The sequence below is a fragment of the Thunnus thynnus genome, chromosome 8, assembly GCF_963924715.1.
Source record: "Thunnus thynnus chromosome 8, fThuThy2.1, whole genome shotgun sequence".
Classification (NCBI taxonomy): domain Eukaryota; kingdom Metazoa; phylum Chordata; class Actinopteri; order Scombriformes; family Scombridae; genus Thunnus; species Thunnus thynnus.
Window position 1 is genome coordinate 5,970,442 of NC_089524.1, and position 16,915 is coordinate 5,987,356.

The following is a 16,915-nucleotide window of genomic DNA, read 5'->3' on the forward strand; positions in this document are numbered from 1 at the left end:
AAACTGTAAAAATGTCATGCCTCCATTACATATCAAGTGTTTGATAACCACATTTGAGGCATCATTACAATAAATGTGTATTCATGTATATATTATGTATATATAAGATTATCAGCCAATATATTGATATCGGAATTTTTTTACTCACTAATATTGGTATGGGCCCCAAAAAATCCAGTATTGGTCAGGTGTTAACTGAAATTATAGGCAACCTCTTAATACTACAGTTAAATAGTCTATTTAAAATAGCCAACACATCTTTGAGTATTTTTTGCAAGTTTATAGGCCTATGTGTGTCACCTTGTATAGATCTTCAGTACAGAATAGTCCAGGGGTTCTCAAACCTTTTCACGTCAAGGCCCTAAACTGATACTAATAAGACCAGGGACCCCCATCTGATGAAATTTTTGGTTTTAGTCTTTTATTACAGAAAATGTATGAAACCAATGACTAAAATATTCATATATTCTGTTATTACTTATGGATAGAATAATAGTGAAAATAAATTATTACCCTTGTTGGGTACCCCCTGGAACTTTGAGGGTACCCGGACCCCACTTTGAGAAGCACTGGAATAATCTACAGTTCTGTTACAAGTGTTTTATTTTGATAGGTTTACCCGGAAGCGTTCAGATAACGGTAGCTAACATGTAGTGTTAGCAGAACAAAACGTCAATTTATTTCTTGGAAATGTGGCAGCACCACTGCTGCAGTGGCGCCCTGTTAAATGTCAAATAGTAGCCTCGTAGTTAAAGTTAGTGTTACATTAACACCGTTTGGAGTTTGTTCGCTTCTTTATCTAAGCTAACGTTAGCTTGTTAGCCGAAGTCATGTAGCTAGCAGCTACCTTGAAGCTGTAACGTTTGTAGTTAGACACTAAGTTACGAATTGGAAACGTCGAAAAACACTAAGGTAGGAGTCTAGTTATATAATTCAACAAATGTTTGTGAGCCTTGTTTATGATTCATGTGTTGACATTTGCTTGGCGAAGGTTTTGTCGCATTGCTGTTTTTGAATGTGTTTTTCTGCTTGAAGCTAAATATTTGCATTTCAATGACATAAATCAATATCCATCACATGTAAATGAGATATAAAGCTACCAGCGTTGGAAGAAGTTCTCAGATCCTTTACCAGTACTGCAATGTGAAAATACTCCATTAAAAGTAAAAGTCATGCATGAAAAATCCTACTTAAGTAAAAGTACATAAGTATTATGAGCTTGATGTAGTTAAAGTATTGCAGTAAAAGTAGTGGTTTTGTCCCTCTGACTGATATATTATTATATATGACTTTATCAGATTATTAATACTGAAGCATCAGTGTTAGAGCAGCATGTTACTGTTGTAGCTGCTGGAGGTGGAGCTAGTTTCAACTACTTTATATACAGTTAGCTAGTTTAGTCCAGTGGTTCCCAATATAGGGGTCGGGCCCCTCCAAAGGGTCACCAGATAAATGTGAGGGGTCCTGAGATGATTAATGGTACAAGCACCCATAAACTGTACTCAAGTGTAGTACTTGAGTAAATGTACTTAGTTAGTCTCGACCACTGAAAGCTACATACTTGTGATTTTTGGTGTTGTGCAGGTGTCACTGACCAGGTCAAAGAATGGCAGACGACCCTCAGAGAAATTTCCGTTCTGCATATTATGAGAAAGTGGGCTTCAGAGGAGTGGAGGAGAAGAAATCACTGGAAATACTCCTCAAGGATAATCCCCTCGGTAGGTAACACTTTCACCACAAATGAAAAGTGCAGCACAAATTAAATGTATTATAATTACCAGCATTTACATATAAATATGTCTCACATACTGGAAGAAATTGGGTTAAAGACAGAGAATTACAAGGATCTGTTGCTATATGGATGATTTATTTTACACAACCTGCTTATATTATATGTCTATATGGATCCGTGTTATTCACTTTGTGTTCTGTAAACAATGTTTTTATGTATCTGACAGATCTAGAAAAGCTGAGCACCTTCAGTCAGAGGTTCCCCCTCCCCTCCATGTATAGGATCCATGTGTGGAAGGTATTGTTAGGTAAGACGCACACCCACTTAATATGCAGGCAGGGTGGGGCAGTATGGGTAAAATCCACACTATATTAAAGTACTGGATTATGTGTGTAGGGCTGCAATTAACAATTATTTTCATTATTGCTTAATCTGCTGATCACTTTCTCAATAAATCGATTAATTAAACACAAAGGTGACGCCTGCAGATATCTTGTTTTGTCCAACCAACAGTTTAAAACCCAAAAATGTACAATTTAATATTTGTATTACAAAGGAAAGCATTAAAATTGTATATTTGAGAAGCCGAAGACAACTATTTCGGGGCTATTTTGCTTAAAAAATGGCCAAACAATTAATAAACTATAAAAATAGTTGCCAATTTATTTTCTGTCAATCAGCTAATTGATTAATCCAGTAATTGTTGCAGCTCTATTATGTGCAAAATATCAAAATGTGGTGTTTATTGCATTAAACCACTTCGTAATGTCAAACAAAGCTGTATTCTGTAAAGTGTTTCAGTCATTGTCAGAGTTTTTTTTTATTATGAAAACAGCAGATTTGTACATCATGATATAAAAACAAAACACAACATGATTTCACTGAGAGATGCAAAATGTTTAAAAGTAACATTTTACTGACAGTTTAAGTAGAATGCAACACAGGATTATAATAAAAATAACTAAATGCTTCACAAAAAGACATAAAACTCAAAAGATGTATAGATGTTAGTTGAGTAGAGGCTGCATGCAGTTCAGGGGACAGAAATGTAGTCAGGAGTTGATCCCACCTGACGTTATCTACTGCAGAACATACAGGTAACCAGTGTTAGAGACAGACACTAAAATCAGGGTTATATTCATCTCTTGTCATCTGTGTAAGAGTCTCGCTGTGGCAGATGGGATATAATAAAAGCATGGTTGACAGTTTCCAGGTTTCATACTATAACATAAATATAATGTAATTGGTTCAGCTTGATAGTAGCAGCCTGATATTTAGACTGAACAGCTGTTTTATCACCATTCCATTTAAAAAACGTTGGCAGCAGTTTCACCAGTCTGGAACTAGATTATGATAAGAAGACATCTGTGTTTTGGATGAGACAGTAAAAAGTCCTTTTTTCTTCAGTCAAAAGAATCAGTTCAGCAGTCGTCTTTGTCGACAGCAGGATTCTCCCTGACTCCCGCTCTGCTGTTTCTCCAGGCATCCTGCCACCCCACAGTGACTCTCACGCTCTGGTGGGAGGTTACAGGAAGGAGCAGTACCAGGACATCCTGGAGGCTCTGGAGGTGATGAGATACATCAACTCCTCCACGCCTTCCACCCATGTCTATCTGCGCATGTTCCAACTGGAGAGCCAGGTGCTCCCACGATGCTCCGAAACCTCACCTCCGGTAAGACGAACGAGAACATGTGTTTTTATCAAGTCGGCGTTGAGACTGATTGAGGATCAGGAAAAGAAATTAGGTGAGATATAGTGACATTTAATGGCTGGATCTGATGCACTGATTAAATGAGCAAAGAGGAATGTGATACTGACCTAGTAATCAGTGTCAAAACACACACGCACATCTATCTGTCCAAAAATCTCCCAGAGGACTCTCAACACTGTCATCTCCTCCCATCATTTTTTTTGTCTTTATTGCGTTAAGAAAAATTTCTAGTCTGGTGCAGAAAATGAAAGGATTTCCTTCACTCCTCTGTACCTGTCAAAGAGCTTATATGGGACTAGAAATGTTATTTTTCTTTTATTTAATAAAATATTAGTATCAGTAACTGAAAATGGGAAGGAGTAGGACCAGAAATATAAGCAAGTTGTGGTGTTGAGGTTTGTAGTTAGTAAGATTTTTGGGTGTTACTTACTAACAGAGGAAAGACCTGCAGCAAACATACAGCAAATGTTTAAAGAGAAGATGAAAAGGGAAGTCAGTCCATCTGTTAGAGAAACTATAAAAGATGTTATAGAAGGTTTTAAAGTGTCCCGAATCTTTCAAAACGCATCTGTTCTCATCAACAACTTTATAAGAATTTCCACCAGCATGGATCCATAAAGACATGCAGGTCTGTTAAATATGTATCTGTATAAAAATCTGCCGTAGTAGTAATGATGATTCTGTTTCATGTAACATCAGTGTTGCAGACACAGTGTCAGTCGAGCTGTAATTAGCCTATCTATCGTTGTCATTATTTATTGATCAGCGGATTATTTTCTCAATGAATCTAGTCTTTAAAATGTTCTCTCTGCACACCTGAATATGTGACAGTCGTGTTGGAGGAAGACACAACTTGAATAAAAAATGAGGAAAACTCCCACACAACATCTCGCTCCCTTCTGGAATATTTATTAGTTTACGACGACGTTCCCGTCTGTCTAACTTTACTGTGTGGGAGTTTTTTTCTAATTTTTATTCAAGCCTTTAAAATGTCAAAAAACTAGTAACTTAACGCCATTCACAATTTCTCAAAAACCCCCACGGTGATGTCGTCAATTTACAGAAAATCCTCACATTTGAGAAGCTGAAACTAGAGAATATTTGGTGTTTTTTGGTTGATTAACGACTGAAACAGTTAATTAATTATCAAGAAAAGCTTCCATCAATTGATTAATTGACTAATAGTTGCTCTCTACATGTGAATATATGTAATTAACATATCAAATGTAAATGAACGTCCTGTTGCAGCTGTTATTCAAATCTACGTCTTGGTTTACATCTCAGTATTTACACAGTGGTCAGGTTGAAACCAGATGACGTAATAACAGTGTGACCCTGATATACATTTTGTTATAAAGATCTGATAGTGATGTGATCACAAGCTGATTTTTTGTCGTGTTCAGACATGATCACATGACCAAAGTCTGACCAACCTCGGCTCCGTAGACGCATCCGGGCTCATACTGCGGCTCGATGAAATGACTGTAAAGAGAGTATTTGAGGTTAGCACCAAACTTCTCATTATGAGTGCAAAGTTACAGAATCCTGGAGCCTAAGTGGTAAATGACTGACATGACTGGTAATACTGTAAGCCTGCTATGCAAACATTTATGTTAGAGCATAACTTTCAACCATCACCACAAAAACAACCCTTTTGCATTTTCACTTCCACATCAGTAACCAACTAATTACATATATTTGAGGCCATAATTAAACAGGAAAACCTCACGGACTTACATTTGGCAGTAGATATGGTGCCTTTAAACACCCTCAAGAGTAAGTCTCTCATGTGTAGTGCTTAGAGTCAGAAAATGTGGACGTCGCCTTGAAAAATGCAAATATTAGCATTTTTAAGTGAGTCACTATGAGAGCTACAACAATGATTTGGTTGCTGATAATTTAGATAAACATTTTGAGTTGTTTTTAAGGAAAGAAATGCTAAAATTCTCTGGTATGGCTTCATAAATGTGAATATTTTCTGGTTTCTTTAGTCTTCTATGACAGTAAACTGAATATTTGTGTTGTTGACTGTTGACAAAAGACATTTTAGGTTGCATGTTGGGCTTTGGGGAACAGTGATCGACGGTTTTTTCACCGTTTTATGGCATTTTATGCACCGAATGACTAATCAGTTGGTCCAGGAAACAATCAACAGATTAATCGATAATGACAATAATCGTTAGTTGCAGCCGTAGTCACAATTATTCAAATATTTTTGCATGTCTACGTAATATAAGAATATCCATCCACTCTGCTGCATTTTGACTTCTAAGTGTTATTTATTTACACCCCCAAAAAGTGATTGTCTCTATTTTCAAGTGATATAAAACTACTGAAACTTTGACACGTAATACGGCTCCACTTTATGAAAAACCAGAATTCTCACATTCAAATCAAACTGTGTTTCGGTTGATCAGTGAAACCTCAGCACTAACAGATATCAACACTTTTCACAGCTCTGCTCTGTTAACGTTGTCATAGATACCGCTGTCACCGCCCTTTTCTCGCTCTCTCTCATACACGACGTCGCTGTTTTCAGGACGAAGAGAACGAGGACTTCCTCTCCATCAGCCGAGCCATGGAGGAGATCGTAGACGATCCCGTCGACTGCTATTGGCTGATTAAATGTTTCGTCAATCAGTTCCACACGAAGTTCGGAGACTCGATACCTCATCTTGTAAGTAATGAATGTAACGTGACGCTTGTTGGGGCACAAATGACGTGTGTGTGCCCCTGAACACATCAGTAAAAACATACATGTAGGTTCCTTATAATATGTTGCTTCTTGCATCATTATTTTTTGTTCTCCAGGGAAAAACCTATAAAACTGGATGTCAAAAAGAAGCTGAATATTCATAACAGTGCAGTTATTGTTTACAGGATAAAACTGTCAGTATTTATAGAACAAATACTGACAAGAATAATTATCTGTTTAGTCCTTTTGTTTTATACGTGCATCATGGTACTCCAATTTAAGAAAGATACCAAACATCTGAAGGATTATGGTGTAAATATAGTTTGTAAAATGCCAGAATGGATACGACAAAGTTCTCATGATTCAGGAGTCAAGATCACATTATTTGTTTCAGCTGCGTCACTATGAATTAAGACTTTGTTGTTTCTCCCTCGCTGTTACGTCTGGTCTGTACCGGTGTAGCCAAAGAGCCTGGAGCACTATCTGAGTCAGGAGGAACCTCGACTGCTCAACCATCTGAAGAACACCGGAGCCTTGGCGCAGCTGCCGTACAGCCTCTGGTTCAGACGCTGCTTCGCTGGATGCCTGCCGGAATCGAGCCTGCAGAGGTTACAAGTAGTCCACTGTTCACCACAGAAACCTGATCACTGTTTCACCAAACATACAGCAAAGATCCCTACAGAGTTTCAGCAGGCTGAGTTTTTGAAAATCATATTTGTAGCAGAACATAATTGTTTTACCATTAGGCTTCTAACTGAGTTTATGCCTAGATTTGGTTACTGAATTATGCCAGGATCAGACTACATTAGATTTTTGTCTTTTCAATTTCATCAGTGTCAGATGAGGTAATCTCGGTGCTCTTAATTCTGATGGATGTGGCTGATAGACATGTTGGAGTACATGTTCCACGCAGAGGGCTAGAGTCACACAGATGATATTTGAGACGTTAAACGAGGTAAAAGACGATCAGAAACGTGCTCGTCTGTCGGGGACATGTGAAGTTTCCTGTATGCATAATAGTTTTACACTGAAACATGCAACTCTGGATTTAACAACCGTCATTTCTGACCTCGCACATCTGTTTGATCAGGCTGTTATGTTGCCTGATCCCATTAAGATTAGATCCAGTTAAAGTGGCTATAATCAATACTTTTATAATAGCAACGTATCAGATTGACTCTGCAGTCCCCCCTTGGCTTTATAGCGAGTTTCAGCTCATTGTTTAGCTGTCCAGCTGCAAATTTACTGTTTTGGTTCACTCTCAGTGCATCATTTCAGAGAAAAAGCTCTAAAAAAGCCACTTTACACTAATAGCAAACAGACACAGTTAGCTGTAGACTAGCTGGTGAACATAGTGGAGCATTTAGCAGCTAAAGAACCAGATATTTCCCTCAGGAGTTGGTAGAGAACAAAAACAGAACTAAAAGAGAGTGAATATTAGACTTATATTCACCAGGTGGACAGAAACACGACTCCACATGAATGATAATGTTGATCTGTAAATGCTGGATGTGGAAATAAGCTAACGGTTTGCTAACGTGTTAATGTTGTAGTTATAACTTGCTTCTGCTGCTGCCAAGTGGCCAAAAAATCAGTTAATGCAGGTTTAAGGTTAATATATTATTTATATATTGCTTGTTGATTCCCACAGAAAATAAGCCTGCTTCCTTTTATCTGCATGAACTGTTTACGAGGCTAAAATCTGTATTTCACTCAACCTCAATGCCTTCAGAAACTGCAGATATGTGGGTCTCAATGCTTTTATAGTCAGATGAAAGAGACATTTATTTTGTATTGATCTTAAATTCTTCACAGTGTGGAAATAAACCGAGCTCTTTCATTTCTTTTAGGGTTTGGGACAAGGTGATCAGCGGCTCCTGTAAGATCCTGGTGTTTGTTGCCTTGGAGATCCTGCTCAGCTACAAGATCATCTTGATGGGCATCAACCGGCCGGACGGCGTCATCGGGTTTCTGTGCAACGTGAGTTGGGCTGCGACTAACAACTACTCTCATTATTGATTAAAGAAAAAAGAAGATAAGTGTGAAAAATGTCAATCAAGCCCACGATGCAACTTAAATCAACAGTCCCTGAAGATATTTAGTTTACTATCATAAATATCTTAAGAAACCAGAAAACATTCATAGTAAAGAAGCTGGAACCAGAAAATGTCTCATTGACTCAAAACTATTAATTGATTATCTAATTTCCTGTCGATCGACTAATTGATGTAACTTATGTTTTTGTCTTTCTCATAGCAGAAACCTTTATATAACCTCACAATAACGTTTCCCCTCCAGATACCGCAGGAGAACACGGATGCCATCGTGACTAAAGCCATCGACTTGTGGCACAAATACTGCGGCACCCTGATGCACGCCGTATAACACCCCTCGGTCACTGAAGACATCTGGGCCCAGATGTGAGTCGCTCTCCCTCCAGGATGCATCAGGACTAAACCCCTTTTTTTTTCCCTCCGCTGAGAGACTACCAGACTGCACCGCTCAGCGTCCGTGGGGCTTTTGTCTCCGTTCGACTGAACCGAAAACTCATCACGGTCGCTGCGGATAAGCCTTTCCATATTGAAAAGTCAATTCCCAGCTTTCACCAAAGAATATGATAAACTCGTACAGAGGAAGAAGGAAAAAAAAAAAAAAAGGACTTGAGCTGAAAGCAGCTACTGGAGCGAGCAGCTGCCGGAGGTGATCAGCGAAGCCTGTAATATGTGAATGAAAAAGACGAGCAGGCATAAACACCTTATTGTTTCTTTTCTTTAAGAAACTGCATACATCATAGAAGACTCACAATAAATTAATACCCACATGCAGTTTTTCCTGCTTTACAAAAAAAAAAAAAAAAAAAAAAACATTTGAAAAGTCGCTTACTTTCTTTGCTATTTACAAGTCTTATAATTCTGAGAATATTTTCCTCTCAAAACATTTCTCAACACACAAGCATACGCACACACTCAGACACACACACACACACACACATCATCATCATCATAACACACAACAGAGCAACCAGTCCTCCCATTAATGTGGTCAAAACTGTAAACTAATTAACCTAATATGGACTGTAAACAATATAAAAACAAAAAGATGGCAGGGTTTCCAGATTTTGTACCGTCAAAGTCTTAGAAAATAAACAATGAAATATTTTTAAAAAAAAACAAAAAAAAATACTTTCTTGTTATTCATCAGAGAGTTCGGCACCATTTTACTGTGTCTACAGATAATATACTGTATCAAATGAAATTAATTTGGCAACTTTTAAATCCCTGTAAACGATACTGTAGGCACAGTGACACAGTGGGTTCATGAACTCTCAACAGCAGGCATTCTGGGATGCATTCAAGATCGCGACTTCCACATCGAGTCAAGTTGCTTTGGTTCAAATAACGGGAGGTGGGGGGAGGAGGAGAGGGAGAGGGATCTGAAGTTTGAAAAGTGGTTGAGCTCTTGAATGCAGCCCATAAACAAGATGGACAAATCAGGAGAAAAAATCTGAAATTATTGCTCAGTCGATCGATGTGTCGTTAGGAGATACTGTTCCAATTACGGAGGAGCCGGGAGAGAAGAGACATGAGCTCCCCTGGAAGCAACGACAACAAAAAAAATACCTACGTAATGATAAATTATGTAGAAACAAGCCCAAATTCCTCATTCATGTGGTGAATATCATTTTTTTTTTTAAATTTTCTCTTTATAATATTTGGTATTAGAGGCAGAAACAGCCTAATAAATCCTCTCTTTCCTCCTGAAGCTGTCCACGGTTCTGACAGTCTGACCATAGAATAAATAGATTTTTATGATGTTGTTCGTATGTAGGCTATGCTTTTAATACCCTGTCACAAATCCCTCACACAGTAGAACTCAAACACCGTCAGAAGATCTTCATTTTACTGCCTTTCTGGGACTATGAACAGGATTTTTAGGACATTTTGGCTTCATATTCAGCTGCCTACAACAGCGTAAGCCGTTGTAAATATTTCCATTCCTCTGGCGAAAATGAGATAAATGATCATTGAGATGTGATCTGTGGAATAAAATTTGTGCCAACACAAGCACGCCCCCCCCCCCCCAAGGTAAGATTAAGTCCAATGGAGAAATGAGAATAGAGTGAAAACATGGTGAAAAGGCAAGAAAACAATCCGGCTCTTCAAGAAGTCCAGTCTCCCCCCCCCCCCACCCCCCCTCCTCCTACAGTTCCCATCCTCAAATCCCCACATCAAAAGTTGGCACAGATTCTGTGTTTGACTTACAAAAGCCTTGTTCGAAACAAAAAAACAAACAAAAAAAAGTGCTGCAAAGTAAACATATTGCCACCTCTTCATCATAAAAAAATGACAATTAAAAGCTTTTGAATATCAAGAAGTCTGAAAAACCTCCGCCGAGGGGAGACGCCAGTCCAGAGTTTAATCCGTCTGTACTTCTAAAAAGTGTTTGCTCCCGTTTCCCGGCGACAAGCCCATAGATCGTTGTCCACGGCCGGTCTGTCGGTTTGACACGCCGACGTTGGAAAGGGTTAGCGGTTAGCAGTACGAGGGCAGCAGAAAAGCAGTCTTATAACACTTGAGGCTTGTGTGGGAATATAAAAACATGGCCGAGGTCTGGCTGAACGATTTTATGGCCGATGAAACCTGCAGGGAGAAAAAAAAAAAGAGAAAATGTGTTACTTTTTTTAGCCAACTCTACCAGAAAGTTGTTAGTCTGTGGCTTCTAGCAGAGTTAATATGGAACTGGACGGATCGATCCGAAAAATTTCACTTCACCACAGGAAATCTCTAAAACTAATGAGCGAAGTTAATGCTGACATGCTCTTTTTTTTTTAAATGAGTCGACTGTATAAGTGTTAATTTTATTCAGATGTAGCTGCTGTTGTTGTGGTTCTGGAGCCATGTCGCTACCAGTTGTTGCAACTTGTGTAATTCTTTTCACCAAGTGGGGGATAAATGTCAGAAATTCCTGAACTACAACTAGTTTTTTCCACCCAACTGCTTATAATCACCGAATGTTTTGACATGAACGCAGCCTTCATCCAGAGTTATAACCCTTCATGATCATTCCTCTACCGCTACCTTCAGGATAAACTTTACATTTTTTGCCCCCAATAAGGATCTAAGAATAGATCATCTGTAGCTCCATTTATTTTAAATCAAACAAACAATTTAGTTGCCCGTCTTGTGATGAATTGATTCTAGCGCTGTGAGCCAGCGTCAGTGTAACCTTTTCATACCTGGTCAGATGGCGGCTGGACTCATGCACCTCCATCTCTGTGCTTTTAAACTCATTCAACTCCTTTCTTATGGCAGCCTGAACGAGACACAAAAACACACCTTTATTATTAATATACAGTATATTATATATATGTGAAACTTTGTTGTCATTGCGCAGTAACCTTATCAGCAGCTGTTAGCCGAGTCCAGGGCTTGTCTGCCCTCCTGTCGTAGTCCTGAGCCTCGGCGACCTCCACGTAGTCACTGAAGCGGATCAGGATTTTAGCCTCTCTTAGCTCCTCTACTGTGGGCCTCTGGCTGAGCTGCAGGGTGGAAGAAGGAAAAGGAAGGACGAAAGCTAAATATACAAACCTGCTCAGCGCTCTGCAACATGCTGAGGGATGAAAAACTGGACATGACAGGTTTGTTTCTCTGTGTGGAAAAATATTTGTGTCATATCAAGTAAATTCAATTAAATGTTCATTATAAAATCATGTTTTTATTATGGATATATGTTGTAAAATTTAAATATCTAAAAAGCTCTCAGAGGGCTCATACTTCTGCTGAAGCTGCACAATCCTCAAAATTTAGTGTTTTAGTAATAGAAAATGTTAAATATTCAACCATTAAAATATGCACTCAGACAATTAAAGGACACATTTGCCAGATTGTTGTAATTAATAACAAAAATGTTATTTTTTTATTCCCTGATCTGCTTAAAAGGCATTGAACTTCATATCTGTGTGTCGTAGTTTTCAAAGATATCTTGAAAACTAACAGTGAAATGTGACTGAAAATCTCCTCCTCAGTGGAAGTGGCTCTAAATTACGACAGCAAATAAAAATAATTTTCATTATCTGTAGATTTGTTGATTCTGTATTTGATTAATTGCATTGCTTGTTTTATCCAAAGTCCAATTCAGTGACATAAAAACAGCAAATCCTCACATTTGAGAAGCTCGAACCAGAGAAAGTTTGACATTTTTACCTAATTAATGTCTTTATATGATTAATTAAATATCAAAATAGTTGTTAATTGTAGATTAATCAACCAAATTATTGTTTCAACATTGCACAAAAATCTTTTTTCTTCCCACTTTTTATTTCCGTTTATGTTATAAGGTTTAAAAATAAATATAAAATCATATAAAAGGGAAATAAAAACCTAACTAGATGAAGTGGGCGGTTGTTGCTCTGCAGTGGTGTCTGCGGCTTAAATTGGGTCATAAATCGATACATATAATCAAATATCATCAATATTGTGGCAGCTATTCTCTCCCATACAATAATAATCTCACACACACACACGCACACACAATAAGACTCTCACACACACACACACACACACACACACACCGCAATACAGAACGAGAGGCTGACGTAACGGATAATACTATCATCGTCTCAAAGGGCTGCAATTTGAAGGGTGGCAGTGCGCGTCGCCATGGCAACCGTGTTCATATTTCCAGCTGGAGGTCATAAACTAACCCGTCTAAAACGTGTACAGAGCGTCCAGCGATCAAAGACTCTCTGTCCATCATCATCTCCTCCTCCTCCTCCGTCTTACCTTCCTGGACAAATGTCTCTTGATCTCTCTCTTCTCCTCCTGCTCCTCCAGATCGTTTCGAGCTTCGGGGGGGAAACAAAAGAAAGACCTCGATTACACTCAAACACAAACAAACACACAACAATGGACACTTTGTCTTTTTTTTTTCTCTCTTCCTATTAAAGGGACTTACGTTTGAGTATGTTCCTCTGTTCCAGTTCTTCTGCAGTCGGCCGTTGACTCAACCGCCTGAAAAATCAAAAGACGTCTATTTCTGGAAAACTATTTTTATATGATTCTCTTACACGTGTGTGTGTGTGTGTGTGTGTGTGTGTGTGCGTGTGTGTGTGTATGTGTGTTTCCTGATAATCATAATTGTAATGGACTCATGAAAAACTGACACGAGGCAGAAATCGTGGTTGTACTGGGCAGAGATGTGATGTAATTTTTATGGAGTTTGTGAATTTGCTGCAGGTCACTTTATTAACGGTGGGATGAAAATCAATATAACTGAGCCATAATACATGATGAGATACAAAAAAAATAATGGCTGAAGTGGAGGTAGAGGCCGTTATTTTCTATAACTACCTCCTGCACCGTCTAGTTAAGTCGAGTGTATTATTGCACGGAAAAAAAGGGCCACTGGTTTTCAAATCATCATCATCATCATCATCATCATCATCATCATCATCCATTTTTCAAAGTTTCCTGGCAGCCACGTCCGTACTGTGTGCTTAATATCATTCAAGTGACAGCAAGTGGTGACATTTTTATTAAAAAAATGTAAAATAATGGAATTCATTTCAGGCATTATGAAATAATATTCAGTAAGTTTATAGAAGATAGTCTTAGTCGATAGACATAAAATGACTTTATAATCTAAAATTGTATTATCAGCTATCTAAGACAAAGGTCAAAACATCTGCTGACATCATCGTTTAAGGTTTTTCTCTGTTTCATATTGTCAAAGGAATGTTTCTGTGATTTAAAGGCGTCACGTTGAGCTTCGGAAAACTGATTTTGCTGCTCAGTATGATCTCTGCTGTGTTCTTGAGGGTTTATAAGTTCTATGTTTGGTTTATTGGGAAATTAAAGTACATTATGAACATAGACTGTATAAAAATATGTCACCGTGACGTCACCCGTTGGTTTCTGAAGAGCGGTTTTGAAACCCAAAGTGAGCCGCTCCGGCCGTCGCCATCTTGGCAGTGCGTGACGCTGCCTAACTCCCAGCCAATCAAAAATGGGCAAAGAGGCGGGGCCGAATGGCTGAAACAAGCCACTTAGCGGCTGGCGGACCTGTCACTCAAAGCAGCCATTTCCTTCATTATAGATAACTTTACGGTTTAATAAAATTTAAACAGGTGAGTTATAAAAAAAATTCACCCCCCGTACAGTTGTCAAAGGAGAAATTAGCTTTAGAGTCCAAAACTGTTGTTTGTACCAGGCTGTAAACATGTTTATTTCTGCTGTAAAGTTGGGCATTTTAACATGGGGGTCTATGGGGATTGACTCGCTTTTGGAGCCTCAAGTGGCCATTCAAGGAACTGCACTATTACTACTGCATTACTTCCGCATTGGCTTCATTTTCCAGCCCTGGATGTTGCCGCTTGATTATGAAGTGCATTATCTCAGGATTTTGAAAATCTCTTGTACATGTGAAGTCTTCATGGAGTCGCCACATACTAAAAAAATATGCTTATACTTGAAGAAGGTCGTTGATTGAAACGTTGTATATATATTACAGTATTGAGCAGGTGAAGACAGTGTGCAGGTGTCGCTCATTCTTTTTACAAAATGTGTCAATAATTATACATATAACAGCAAAACTGTGATGTTTTTTCACTATTTTGACATTTAATAGATGAAACAATTAACTAAAGCTATATTGTTGTGTTGTTGAGTTGTAGTCTGGTGTGGAGTTTTTGTATCTGGTACCAGAAAATTTCCAATAAATTTCAATAAAAGATAAAAGTAAATGTCAGATTAACTGATTTAGCTCAGTATTTAGTATTTCTATACAACGTATTCATTCATACTTTATTAAAACATTGCCTGATACTGTATTTCTGAAGGAGATATATGGTTTGTTCTTGAGACACAAATGAGTTTCAATTATACAGCAGAAATGATTGGACGTCATATGATTATATCGGCCGTTATAAGTGTATAAATCTTTGTATCTGCACCTTTCACACTCACCTTTTCAACCCTCATTCTACATCCTGCTTCAGCTTTCATCTCTCCCTCTCTCAGCTTTACCTCCTCCCTCCATTACACTTCATCATCCATCATCTGCTCCTTTTAGCAGCCAGGTCACATCTACGACAGCTCACATGGGGTTAAAGCGCTCTGCAGGTGACCGAGCCTGCATGTGGCATTACTGCGTGGGTGTGTGCATGTGTATGATATATCATAGAACAGGCGGCTCCGTCCCTTTTAAAGCCTCCGTGTGTGCCGTTAATCCGGAAGCTCACCTGGTGAGTTTGGTGGCTGTTTGCTGTCGGGACTCCAGTCTCTCCTGATCCGACTGCAGCGGCAGGATGTTCTTCTCCTCCAGCTCCCTCTTTGACGGACGGTTACTCAGTTTGATGGCCAGAGAGTCCTTTCGTAAAACCTTCATGGCCAGTGTGCCTATGTTATAAAAGAGGAAAATGTTCCAGATCCAAGTCTTACTTCATAATCTGAAATTAATACATATACTTATAATATTTTCATACTGGTTATGCTCAGTTGGCCAAATAACTGCCTGTTTATTATGAATAATATAATAAACTTTATTTGTATAGCACCTTTCATACAGGAAATGGAGCTCAAAGCACTAGAAATGACGTGTACCAAGTGCTTCACATGGAAAAAAGACAAGAAAACGTAAAAAAAAAAAACACATTAATGTAACACAAGATGGAAAATAAAGAGGAAGGAAGAGGAAGTGTTTTCCCTAAAGACCCTTTTATAAAAGAGACGTCTATAAAACTGTCAACAGGACACCTCCAACTGCAATGAGGTCAATATTACTCTTTGTATTATGAATTTTTAAATCAATAAAAGGTTTTTTATTTGTAAAACTTTCAAGAGCCTAGAAAATCTGTGACGTCATCCCAAAGTAAAGTCTGCGGGCTGAGCGGGAACCCGGGGGCGGAGCCAGCAGGAGAAACGCTACTGCTAGTTGTCGGGTAATTTCAAAAGGTGAACTTCTCTTCTTGTCGAGTAACAAAGTCAAAATTATTGTTCGCAGTGGCGAAACACAAAGAATTATCACCAACTCTGCAGCTCTAGAGAGCTTTTTAGCCTCTTTGCAGTTCATTGTTTTACTGTTTTTTTACTGTGTAGCTCAGTGTTAGCATCTCATCTGTGTTGCCCAGAACCAAACTGCAGATAAACAGATGTGGAGACCAAACCAGAGCTAAAATGAGAGTGAATGTTGGATTAACATTCACCAGGTGGACAGAAACATGAACAGTGAATGATAATATAAATAGGCAGCTGGTATCTTATAACATATTAGCCATGATGACTTTATAAGCTGATAGTATGTCTGGGTTGTGAGTTCTTCTGCCCCCTAGTGGCCAAACAAAATCAACTACTGCAGCTTTAATTTGTCTTTGTGTTGTTGTTATTTTCTTCTCTGGTGAGACGCTTTTATAAACCCATCTGGGGGGGGGGGGGGTTTCCATCTCACTAGCACAATCCCTTTCTTCCTTTTCTTAAGAATTATGTATTATGTGTAAGTAACTCACTTACTTAATAATTAAATAAACTAAATACACCGTATACATAAAGCTCCTGTGATGAATAATTCACATCTTTGATTACTACAGCTATAAACGCTTCCAGCCATACGAGACTTCTGTGTTTATGCAACCATATGGATGCACACGAACACACATATGTTCATATATACTAAAAACAACATGCATGAATATTGATTATAATGAATAACGACAGACTGGTAGATGATAAAAACTCAGTGTGATGAGCTTAAATAAGACACGATGAGCAGGTGGACGCCTCA

The 16,915-nt window shown here is 38.5% G+C and overlaps 2 protein-coding genes across 6 annotated transcripts in view; one reads left to right on the forward strand and one right to left on the reverse strand.

Moving 5' to 3' along the window:
• The first annotated feature begins 601 nt into the window (after positions 1–601).
• On the forward strand, positions 602–8,970 carry tbc1d7 (TBC1 domain family, member 7). The gene is made up of 8 exons (XM_067596229.1): positions 602–912; positions 1,585–1,718; positions 1,959–2,039; positions 3,215–3,405; positions 5,984–6,121; positions 6,602–6,747; positions 7,990–8,119; positions 8,438–8,970. Exons 2-8 carry the CDS (start codon positions 1,607–1,609, stop codon positions 8,522–8,524), a joined length of 885 nt encoding a protein of 294 aa, XP_067452330.1. The 5' UTR covers positions 602–912; positions 1,585–1,606; the 3' UTR covers positions 8,525–8,970.
• Positions 8,891–16,915, reverse strand: part of phactr1 (phosphatase and actin regulator 1) — a 36,239-nt gene continuing 28,214 nt past the window's right edge. For 3 of the 5 annotated variants that reach the window (XM_067596228.1, XM_067596226.1, XM_067596225.1), the window contains exons 8-13: positions 15,378–15,534; positions 13,094–13,149; positions 12,922–12,983; positions 11,538–11,678; positions 11,376–11,452; positions 8,891–10,779 (exon numbers count right to left, since the gene is read on the reverse strand). In XM_067596228.1, coding sequence (XP_067452329.1) covers positions 10,764–10,779; positions 11,376–11,452; positions 11,538–11,678; positions 12,922–12,983; positions 13,094–13,149; positions 15,378–15,534 — 509 coding nt within the window. In that variant the 3' untranslated portion in view covers positions 8,891–10,763. Of the gene's footprint in view, positions 10,780–11,375; positions 11,453–11,484; positions 11,679–12,921; positions 12,984–13,093; positions 13,150–15,102; positions 15,223–15,377; positions 15,535–16,915 lie in introns of those variants that run through there. The other 2 variants (XM_067596227.1, XR_010929199.1) reach the window with 2 other exon arrangements.